The sequence below is a fragment of the Bos javanicus genome, chromosome 21 (genome assembly GCF_032452875.1).
Source record: "Bos javanicus breed banteng chromosome 21, ARS-OSU_banteng_1.0, whole genome shotgun sequence".
NCBI classification, from domain to species: Eukaryota; Metazoa; Chordata; class Mammalia; order Artiodactyla; family Bovidae; genus Bos; species Bos javanicus.
Window position 1 is genome coordinate 45,415,605 of NC_083888.1, and position 12,470 is coordinate 45,428,074.

The window sequence follows — 12,470 nt, forward strand, 5'->3', positions numbered from 1 at the left end:
TTAGGCTTACAGAGGACTGCAGAGCTGATCCAACATTTGAAAATCCAGACTGGGATTTATCATATTGACAGGATGAGGGGCTTCCTTGGTGGTCCACGGGTTAGTTCAGACTTTGCGCCCCAGTGCAGGGGGTGTGGGCTCAATCCCTAGTCTTGAGTTAAGACCCCACATGCCTCAAGGCCAGAAAAAAAACCCATAAACAACAGAAGCAATACTGTAACAAATTCAATAGAGACTTTAAAAAAAGTTAACAACAACAAAATCTTTAAAAAACAAAATGAAAAAAAATTAAAAAACCTGTTAACCTCAACAGAAACAGAAAAAAGCATTTGACATACCTAGTATCCATTCTTGATGAAAACTCTCAGCCAACTAAAAGAGTAAGACTTTCTCAACATGACAAAGAACATTTATTCAAAAGCCTACAATGAACATGATATTACATGGTTAGTTTAAAAATAGATCACCTTACCCTTAAGATCAATAAAAAGACAAGGATATCCACTCTCACCACTTCTATTCTACACTGTACTAGAAATTCCAGTAAGTGCAATAAAACAAGAAAAAGATACAAAGGCATCCAGATTAAAAAGAAGACTTAAAGGCTCTATTAATGAGTTCATGTATGTAAAAGATTCAATGAAATCTATATAATACTAATAGAACAAGTGAATTTAGCACAGTTTCAGGATATAAGCTCAATATATAAAAATCAACTGTATTTTACTATCAGAAATAGTCATGAAGATACAATTTACAAGGATATAAAAAGTACAAAATATTTAGGGATAACTGACAAAAGATGCATTTAAGACCTGTATATTAAAAAATACAAAACACTGCTAGAGAAATTAAAGGAGGTCTATATAAAACAACAGAGAAGGCAATGGCACCCCACTCCAGTACTCTTGCCCGGAAAATCCCATGGACAGAGGAGCCTGGTAGGCTGCAGTCCATGGGTTTGCTGGGAGTCGGACACGACTGAGCGACTTCACTTCCACTTTTCACTTTCCTGCACTGGAGAAGGAAATGGCAACCCACTCCAGTGTTCTTGCCTGGAGAATCCCAGGGACGGGGGAGCCTTGGTGGGCTGCCATCTATGGGGTCGCACAGAGTTGGACACGACTGAAGCGACTTAGCAGCAGCAGCAGCATATAAAACAAAGAAACATACCTTCTTCATCTACAGATTCATAACAATCTCATTCCCAGCAAAATTTATTTATTCATTTATTTATTTTAGAAATTGACAAGCTAATCTTATGGAAAGTTAAAAGACAAGGCATAGCTCCCTTCTCCCACAGCAAAAAAAAAAAAAACCTTTGGTAAGGAAGAAAAAAGTTGGAGTGTCTATACCATCTAATTTCAAGATTTACTATCAAGTTATAATAACAACAACAACAATAAAAAGCACTGTGGTATAGGCAGCAACACAGACAAACAGATCACCAGAACAAAACAGTCCCAAAATAATTCTATACATATAGAGACAACTGAATTTTGGAAAAAGTACAAAGGCAATTCAGCAGAGAAAGGGAAGTCTTTTTCAACAAATGGTGCTAGAACACTTGGAGATCCATGTGCAAAAAAAAAAAATCCTTCCATATCTCAAACTATATTCACAGCTAACTCAAGATGGATCGCAGACATAGATCCTAAAATGATATAGCTCTAGAAGGAAGCATAGGAGAAAATTTTTATGATCTTGGACTTAGGCAAAGGTTTCAGATACAAACCATATAAGAAAAAGTTGATATATGAACTTAATCAAAATTAAGAATTCCTATTCATTCAAATAAAATGTTAAGCGAATTAAAAGATAATATTTAAAAAAAACGACTCTGCAAATCATGTATTTGATAAAGTACTTATATACAGAATACAGGGTTTCCCAGGTGGCGTTAGGGGTGGTAAAGAACCTGCCTGCCAATTCAGGAGACATAAGAAATGCAGGTTCGATTCCTGGGTGGGGAAGATCCCCTGGAGGAGGGCACAGGAACCCATTCCAGTATTCTTGCCTGGAGAATCCCATGGACAAAGGAGCCTGGAGGGCTACAGTCCATATGATTGCAAAGAGTCAGATGTGACTGAAGTGACTCAGCACACATACAGAATATATTCAGAATCTTCAAAACTGGGTAAGAAAGCAAACAGTTCAGTTTAAAAATAGGTGAAAGATTTGAACTTGATTTCATCAAAGAAGTCATATACAATGGCAAATAAGCATGTGAAAAGAAGTTCAATGTTATCAGATATCAGGGAAACAGTAATTTGCCAAAGCCTTTGACTGTGTGGATCACAATAAACTGTGGAAAATTCTGAAAGAGATGGGAATACCAGACCACCTGACCTGCCTCGAGAAACCTGTATGCAGGTCAGGAAGCAACAGTTAGAACTGGACATGGAACAACAGACTGGTTCCAAATAGCAAAAGGAGTACGTCAAGGCTGTACGTTGTTACCCTGTTTATACGTAGAGTACATCATGAGAAACGCGGGGCTGGAGGAAGCACAAGCTGGAATCAAGATTGCCAGGAGAAATATCAATAACCTCAGATATGCAGATGACACCACCCTTATGGCAGAAAGTGAAGAACTAAAGAGCCTCTTGATGAAAGTGAAAGTGGAGAGTGAAAAAGTTGGTTTCAAGCTCAACAATTCAGAAAACTAAGATCATGGCATCTGGTCCCATCACTTCATGGCAAATAGATGGGGAAATAGTGGAAACAGTGGCTGACTTTATTTTGGGGGGCTCCAAAATCACTGCAGATGGTGACTGCAGCCATGAAATCAAAAGACGCTTACTCCTTGGAAGGAAAGTTATGACCAACCTAGATAGCATATTCAAAAACAGAGACATTACTTTGCCAACAAAGGTCCATCTAGTCAAGGTTATGGTTTTTCCAATAGTCATGTATGGATGTGAGAGTTGGACTATAAAGAAAGCTGAATGCCAAAGAATTGATGCTTTTGAACTGTGTTTTGGAGAAGACTCTTGAGAGTCCCTTGGACTGCAAGGAGATCCAACCAGTCCATCCTAAAGAAGATCAGTCCTGGGTGTTCTTTGGAAGGACTGATGTTGAAGCCAAAACTCCAATGCTTTGGCCACTTGATGGGAAGAGCTGACTCACTGGAAAAGACCCTGATGCTGGGAAAGATCGAGGGCAGAAGAAGGGGATGACAGAGGATGAGATGGTTGGATGGAATCACCGACACAATGGACATGGCTTTGGGTAAACTCAGGGAGTTGGTGATGGACAAGGAGGCCTGGCATGCTGCAGTTCATGGGGTCGCAGAGTCGGACACAACTGAGCGACTGAACTGAACTGACAAGAAAAAGAAATACCCTATCTGGTGGTATTGGTGCATTTCTACAGGAACTATAACTCTCATATACTATTTGTGAGACTGTAAACTGGTTAAAAAAAAAAAACAAAAAACCAAGAAACAATACATTTGTTTTAAAAAAATACAACTGCCATAGGATTCATCCATTCCATTCCTAAGTATTGACTCCAAGAGAAAAGAAAGCATATGTCTACACAATAGGTGTACCTCACAGCAATTTTACATGTAATAGTTGAAAACTGAAAACCCACATGTTCATCAACATGTGACTGGGACAATCAAATTATAGCATATCCATACAATAAAAGCAGTAAGAGCAATGTATTACAGACACATCATCACACAACAAATATAGAGGAATTTCAAAGTGTGCTGAGTAAAAGAAACCAATCCGTAAGAGTAAGCACTGTTAATTCCATGTATATGTTATGCATGGGCCTCCCAGGTGGCACAGTGCCAACGCAGGACATGTCAGAGACCTGGATTTGATCCCTGGGTTGGGACGATCCCCTGGAGTAGGAAATGGCAACCCATTCCGTGTTCTTGCCTGGGAAGTCCCATGGACACAGAAGCCTGGCGGGCTACAGTCCAAGGGGTCACAACGAGTCAGACAGAACTGAGTGTGTGCGTGCAGGCACGCACACACATACATAGACACGTATGTATATAAAAGACACAAACTAATGTAGAGGAGAACAGATCAATGGTTGCCCTGGGGTAGGATAGCAGGCAAGTAAGGGTTAGAGGAAGGGATTACAAAGGGGTAAAAGGAAACTGGGAGATTACAGATGTCATTTGTTTCTTGATTATCTGACTATATTCCTAATCATGATGTCATGATGGCTTCACAAAGTGTATGTATGTCAAGAAGTATTCAATTATGCCCAGTGTTCACAGCAGCATTATTTACAATTGCCAAGATACGGAAGCAATCTAAGTGTCCATCAATGGATGAAGGAATAAAGAAGATGTGGTGTATATATACAACAGAATACTGCTGCTGCTACTGCTGCTAAGTCGCTTCAGTCGTGTCCGACTCTGTGCGACCCCACAGATGGCAGCCCACCAGGCTCCCCCATCTCTGGGATTCTCCAGGCAGGAACACTGGAGTAGGTTGCCATTTCCTTCTCCAATGCATGAAAGTGAAAAGTGAAAGTGAAGCCACTCAGTCATGTCCGACTCTTAGCGACCCCATGGACTGCAGCCTACGATGCTCCTCCCATGGGATTTTCCGAAAACTGGAGTGGGTTGCCATTGCCTTCTCCCACAACAGAATACTACTTAGCCATAAAAAAGAATGAAATTTTGCCATTTGGAGCAACATGGATGCACTTGGAGGGTATTACACTAAGTGAAATAAGTCAGAGAAGGACAAATATGAGATATTATTTGTATGTGGAATCGAAAAAATAAAACAAACCAGCAAATGTAACAAAAAAAGAAGCAGACTCACAGAGAACATAGTAGTAGTTACCAGTGGGCAGAGGGAAGGGGAGAGGGGCAAGATAGGGGTAGAAGATTAGGTACAAACTACTATGCATAAAATAAGCTAAAAGGACACACTGCGTAACATGGGGAATATGGCCAATTTTATAACTATAAATGGAATATAACCTTTAAAAACTGTGAATCACTATATTGTACACCTGTAACTTATACAATATTGTGTATCGCCATACTTCAACTTTTTAAAAAGCATTCAATTATATGCTTTAAATTTGTGTGACATATCATTTATCAATTACACCTCAATAAAGTTACTAGAAAGAATGAGCCAAAATAATCAATATATTAGCTAGGTAAGCACTTACCTTTTTTTAAGCCAAGACGACTGAACTGTTACCACGACATACAAGAAAATTAACATTTAGTCAATATCCATTATATGCTAAGCATTATGCTAGCCACTTGTTAGATACTAAATTATGTGCTTAGCGTCATCTTAAAGCCATTCCTTGCGGGGGGAAAAGGCGGGGGGATGGGGCAGAGCAAGATGATAATATGAAACTTTAGCAACTAGACAAGGTTTTATTTCTAGTCTGTAATAATTCTAACTTCCAGTTCCTAAAAATCAAATATACAACATTATCAATAAACACAGTAGATTTAAATCTAAATCCTCCAAGTTCTATAAATTCAGCTGGAATTGTCCTTCAGTGGGAATACATGCCAGGACAAAGGTTTACATAAGATGCTTAAATTATGTTCTCATATACTGGTACGCCTGAGAAGGCAATGGCACCCCACTCTAGTACTCCTGCCTGGAAAATCCCATGGATGGAGGAGCCTGGTGGGCTGCAGTCCATGGGGTCTCGAAGAGTCTGACACGACTGAGTGATTTCACTTTCACTTTTCACTTTCATGCATTGGAGAAGGAAATGGCAACCCACTCCAGTGTTCTTGCCTGGAGAGTCCCAGGGACGGGGGAGCCTGGTGGGCTGCCTTCTATGGGGTTGCAGAGTTGGACACGACTGAAGCGACTTAGCAGCAGCAGCAGCAGCATACTGGTAAGCACTGAATTCTAAAAATACCCTTAGTGAATGGCAGTTTAACTTAAACGTTAAAAATACAGTTTAGATGGAACCAAAAAAAATCAAAATCCTGTGTAACTGGGAATACCCTATTCTGCAAACTAGTTTCCTTATAGTGGTTATGTATTAATAAAACCTGCACTTAACTTGCAAAAAGGATTGGAAGTGGCTCTCCCATCTGCAAAACGGGAGACCCTTAAGACATCTTTCAGTCTTTGCAGTTCTACCCTCCCCTACTTATTTGCCTAGGAATTATACTAATTATATTTCAAAGTCACAGTGACCACTCAGAAATACAGAATATTTAATTCAATTAACTGTTAGAACCAAGTATAGTACTTAGAGGTCCATGTTTTTTGTTCTACATTTGACAAGGTTTACTTCAGCACTCTTGCCATTTGGAGCTAGAATACTGTTGAGGGATTATCCTGAGCATTTCAAGATGTTCAGCTGACCTGCTACCCACTAGATGCCAGAAGCACCTCTCCATAGTTGTGACAATCAATAGTGTCTCCAGACATTCTCATTGTCCTCAGAGGAGCAAAACAGTCCCTGTTGAGAGTTACTGTCCTAAAATGAGTGCAGTAATCTCTCTATATGGACCTGCTTCACTCACAGGGCAGGGAGTCTGAAAACAGAGTCCTCCATTTGAAAGTTCTTAAGAATATTTTAAATGATTATAGATAGTATATGCTCCTTTAAAAAAATAATAATAAATTACTAAAAAGCAAAGTTTTTTTTTTAAACAAACAAACACTGTTTTGTTTTCAAACTGAGAAAGCTAGGCCCTACAAAATACCTGATACCTCTTCATTCAGATCATGTCTCCAGGGTGGGAAAAAAACTTCTAAGGCCAAAGAATCATAAACAAACCATTCCTTAACTAACGAACCATGGCAATTAATTCAGAAAATGTCAATACTCTATTGGAATTCAATTTTAGAGCTCTGCCATTACCCAACCTACATCTTGTCCTAAGTAGGTTATCAAATATCATTGTCCTCAATTTCAAACTGCCATTATCTGTGGTAAATCTCCTACACATTAACTTTCCCTGTCACAGTCTCCTAGCCAAATTTTTTCTTCAATGGCTTAACTCTCAAGTAAAATGTAAAGACCACAATGTCAACTGTGTCTAGAAAATATTTTCTTTCTTGAAAAAATATCTTTTTACATTGCTAAACTGGACTTAATCGCTTTCTTACTATTACACAAGAATAAATATAATTTACTTGGGATACAGATTTGCTGCCATAAATGCAGAAAGAGTAAAAAACAAACGGGAGACATGAAATCTGGGTTCCGGCTCTGACTCTGCCTCCTAATACTTGGATGACCAGGTAACAGTCCCGAACTTCAGCTCTCTTAGTTGTAAAAAAAAAAAAAAAAAGAAGAAGAAGAAGAAGAATTTAACTAACTCTAAAGTTATTGTGTGGATCAGTTACCACTTATGTGAAATAACTCTGTACACAGTAAAGTGTCATACAAAGGTTGGGTACTGGTAGTATCCTGTTGGTGTGAGTAAACCACATGGTAGTGAAACATGCACCTCAAATAAAAGACTTAATTCACTGTATAAACGTCACTTTTCAAAAGGAACATTCCTTACGAAGAGAGCCTTAGATGATAAACCTTGGACTAGGATTCAGGCATCTGGGTTCTAAACTCGTTCTGCCATTAACTGTCTGTATCAACAAAGGCAAACTTTCCTTTTCACCTCAAATTTCGTATAAAAAGATCCAAGTTCTGGACCAGTTGTTCCATAAATACTGTTACAGCCTATTGGCCCACGAAATTACCAAGTGAGCCAAAATGAGTGGGTTAAACTCATTTAACCCTATATCCACAATTCAAGAGTAGTTCGGTCGGACGCAAAAGAGAAGGTAACAGACGGTAAGAAAATTTTATTTAGAAATAGAATGCTGTATGATTTTCCAAAAGAAAAGGAAGCTATAAACTACCTTGTTTTCTACAATTAATCATAGCTCTCCCTCTAAATGATAGTAATTATGAACAAGGTGCATTAACAAGGGCGGGGCTCTTTCCCACAAGCTTTTAGGGAACCACCCACTTCCCAAAGAGGTGTAACTGCTTCCTCCTTGCCCTCCTTAGCCAAGAAACTTGAAAGATTAGGGTTTATATTGTCTGAGTTTTTTTTCTTTTCACTTGGGTGGGGATGGCGGTAGTCATCTGACAAACATATCCTATAAACACCATTATCTGCAACAACAAGTCTCCAGAAAGTCTAAAAATAATCTAAGTTGTTGAATAGTAAGTGTTTTTAAAACAGTTAGGGCTATTAACTCAAAACGAGGTAACCCTGTGTGTGATTAGCGTTTGCCAACTACCAAGTGTTCCCTTCCCCAAATTATCCGCCCTCCCGCGTCTCTGTAGAGGCGATGCCTCGCCCTCCACTAGCGCATCGCGCCAGGGCCGAAGGGAGAGTCCCCAGGGGCTCCCAGAAGAGGGAAGGCCGAGCAACCCAGGCCTCCAGACGCCGTCACCCCTCGCCCCTCACCAATGACGATGCGCAGGTGCTTCAGGCGGGTCAGCGCGTCCTTCTTGGTATCCAGCACCTTCTGGGTAGACTTCTTCACGTCCCCGTGCGGCTTCTTGGAGAACATCCTGCCGCCGCCACGGCCGACTCCGGCCCCCTCCCGGCCAGGTCAAAGCGGCGGAAAGTGGAGAGAGTGGGCGGGGAGGAGACTACTGCGAGCGGCTCATTCACTCCCCAACCTTGCGGGCCCCGGCGCGGCCGACTCCTCCCAGACCAAGGCCAGGGCCGCCACCTCCACCCGACTCGCGCGGCGTCTGCAAGGCACCTTCGCCTCTAGCTCCAATATGGCGGCTCCCCTCTTCCAGTTCTGCACGGAGGGACGGAGACCCGGGCGGGTCGCCCGCCGCCGCCGCCGCTCCCTGCGGCCGCCGCTCGCCGTCACAGGCCAGGGCCGGGCACCCAGGACCCGTAGCCGCGGAGGTGCGGCTGTCGGCGGCAGCGGCAGCACTCGTCTCTCCCTGAGGCCCCCTTAAGGTTAAATCTTCTTTAGCAGCCGCCAAGGAGACGGAGTGTGGTGATGGGGTTTCACGACTTTGCCGTCGGTGGCGAATGGTCCCCGTGGCAACCGCCTTCTGACGTCAAGAGTTCTTGACGTCACGCCAGCATGAGATCACCCGTGGCATTACCTTCCTTTAGTTTTCTGTGTAAGTAGCCAGAGGAGTAGCCTGGGGAAGTCAGGGAAGGAAAATCCTGCGTGCGCCTTTGAAAGCAGGGTCTTCTTGCCAAGCCCCCAGAGTAGTCTGTTTTTAAAGGTCCTCCTCCTGTCCCTGCTATTTACTATGTAACTTAAGAACATAGTTCCAGAACATCAGAGTAGATGTGCAGTGTATTTTAGACGCCATTTCTGAAGGCTTTGTTTTTAACACCCCATTTCCGTAATTTGAATTTTGTATACAGAATTTTTGTTTATATTGCAAAGTGATGGTTAATAATTTACTGTAGTTTCTAGATTTGTGGTATTATAGTACATCCTCTTGGTTAAAATTGTCTTACACAAATGAGTTCTCCCAAAAGCTTGTTGTAGTAGAAAGAAAAATTACAGGGAAAAGAAATCTGGAGAACTGTAAGGGTTAATTTTCTTCATCTGTAAAGAGTTCACAAATCCAGGAGAAAATTGCTAAAGCACAAGTAGAAGTTAGTAGAAAACATGAAATAAGTATTACAGAAGTGTGTACTCAACTAAAACATGTGAAAAATGTTCTCACTTGTGGGTACTTTTTTAAACTCAGATTAAAATAACATATTTAAACAATTTAAACAGCTTTTATTGAAGTGTACTTGATATACAGTAAACTGCACATTTTCAAAATGTGCAATTTGGTAAGTTGGATATTTGCATATGACCATGAAAATGTAAACAGTCAAAATAGTGAACATACTCATCAGCCCCCAAATGGTCCTCTTGCCCTTTTGTAATCCCTCCCTCCCACTGCCCCCAGCCTGGTCTTTGGGCAAACACTGATTTGCTTTCTGTCACCTGGAATTTGCATTTTCTAGAGTTTCATGGAAGTGTATGCTTATAGTATACTCTTGTCTGATTTCTTACACTCAATATAGCTTATTTTTAAATAATGTAACATTTTATCGGTCAAACTAGGAGTTTGTTTTAAGTTAGTCATCTTACAGCAGGTGAAGGCAGCAGCAGACAATCCTATTGCTTACTAGAAAGAAGCAGTAATGGCTACAAAAGTTGACATTGTGTATCAAGACACTTAAAAATGTTTATATATACTTTGGTTCATTAGTTTCACTTTCAGGACCCTATTCTAAACTATCAGAAATGGGAAAATACTTATATAAAAATATTTAAGCATGATTATAACACTGAAAGATTGGAAATGATTAATATCCATCAGGAGATAAAACATTCAGTAGGTGGAATGTCACGGAACCATGAAAATTATTAATATGAAGACTTTTTAATGACATAGAAAATACTCAAGATACTATTAAATGAAAAAGCAATACAGTGCTGAAGATATTATCAAAACTATGAAAGAAGCTATGCATGTAAAATGCAGTTAGAAAAAAATTCAAAACACCTCCAAAATTGTGATTATAGCTGCACAGTAAAATCACAGGTGAATTTAATTATTTTCTTTACATTTTTGCATAGCTTTTTTAAAACTAAAAGTCATATGTTGCTTTCACAACTTAAAAAACAAGTCTATTTAAAGAAAATTAAGAAAATCTAATGTACCAATTTTAAACTCACAAAACAAATTAAGATGTATGTGTAGGAATAGAAACTCCTTGAAAATAAAGGCTTTTTTGAAAAATTTATATGTCTCACTGTGGTACAGAACAAATATTTGTTGATATTTAAATTATGTTTACATTAAAATGGGTTCTTTTGCTAGTATTAGAGTCATCCAACCCCATGATTCTGGCTATCATTTATTTGGTGATTTTGGACACCTATGTCCCTATTAGTAACCCAAGTCTCCTTTCTGAGCTTCCACAAGCTACTCAAATTCAGTATATACAAAACAACACTCATCATCTTTGTCCTTTCCACTCCCAAACCTGATCTTCCTCCTTCATTAAATATCTCCACTGGTACTACCACTATTACCTCAGATTTTCAATCCAGCTGTTTGATCTAAAGGCTTCTTCTCTGTCATCCAGTCAGTTACCAACACCTGATGATTCTACTACTTAAGTATTTCTTGATTTAGTCCTCTTCTCTCCATTATCACCACCTTTGTTAAGGCTCAGGGCTTCACAATTTCTAGCCATATATGCTAGAAATGGGGAAGGAAATGGCAATCCTAGGAAATGGCAATGCTAGAAATGGCAGTGGTTTCCTCCCTATCCCCACATCTTAGTAAGATTTGAGTATCCATTCCTTTTTAAGTAAATTTTAAGAGTTAAAAAGAGATGCCCAATGGTCTTGCAGTCAGTACTTGAATATCTGTGTTAATGAGGAAAAGATGTGGCATGAATAAATCAAGACCATGTCTTTTTCTTTTTTTGGTATACATATTTGCTTAAGGATATATTTTATAGTCAGGAAATGCACAGCACTTTTTGGATCAAAGAACAAAACCCATATTGAGCAAAGGCTATAAACGTCCAGATTTTATACGTTGCTCCCCCTTCATAGTGATTATAACCAATCTCTAAGTTTGTCAAGATGATGCAGGAAAAGCTGACCTAGACTCTTGCTCTTTCTAAACTTGTTGAAGTGAAATTTAAAAAAAAAAGGTAATTAGCCACATTGATTGTGGTGGATATATGTTGGCTTGCCTACCATCTGGTAATCATACCCAAATTTTTCTTTGGAAAGCCACCCCTCTCTTGGTCTCATTTGATATCCTGCTGCACTGCCCTCTTTGACTTTGGTATTCTAGCACTCGAATACCAAACACTCGAAATAACACTCGAAAGAGTGTTAGGGATGGGCACATGACCAATTCAGTCTAATAAAACTCTCTCCTACAACTACTGCAAAAGAGAAGTTCATTTTTCCAAGATGAAGGCCTGGAACTGCTAGGAATTAACAGGTGAAAAGAATCTGCTGAGGATAAGGCCAATACTCTTGAGCATAGAGGGGATAGTTAAGTAGAGAGTAAGTCTTGAATTGCTTGAGCATTTGGATCCAACTTGCCTGAAGTACCACGGTCTTTTCTATTTCCCAGGTCAACAACGTCCTTATTTTGCTTTAGCCAATTTCACTTGGGTTTCAGTCACTTGATAGGAAAAGTTCCTAACTTAGACATTTTAAAGATACTCTGCTAGGCTGAATAGGGAGTAGAAATTAAAAAAAAAAAAAAACGACTTGAAAACAAGACTACAATCCTCCTCTGAAGTCCTCCAGCAGCTTTTTCTTTACCATGACACTCACCTTACTCTATGTTGTAGTCTTCTATGCTTCATCTCCATTATATTAAGCTGTAATCTGTCTTTAAGGCAGGTTTTTAAAATTTTTCCTATGTTGCATAATTCCAGGCTCCAAGAGTTGCTTCCTCTCCCTCTTTTACTCTGTCTTCTCTGTCTCTCTCTCTCTCTCTGCTCTCTCCAGTGTTACCAGGCA

General features: G+C 39.8%; 1 protein-coding gene across 5 annotated transcripts in view; it reads right to left on the reverse strand.

Moving 5' to 3' along the window:
• Window positions 1-12,183, reverse strand: part of RALGAPA1 (Ral GTPase activating protein catalytic subunit alpha 1) — a 223,684-nt gene extending 211,501 nt beyond the window's left edge. For all 5 annotated transcript variants that reach the window (XM_061394116.1, XM_061394112.1, XM_061394115.1 and 2 more), the window contains exon 1: window positions 8,396-12,183. In XM_061394116.1, coding sequence (XP_061250100.1) covers window positions 8,396-8,501 — 106 coding nt within the window. In that variant the 5' untranslated portion in view covers window positions 8,502-12,183. The remainder of the gene's footprint in view (window positions 1-8,395) is intronic.
• Between the last annotated feature and the right edge of the window lie 287 nt (window positions 12,184-12,470).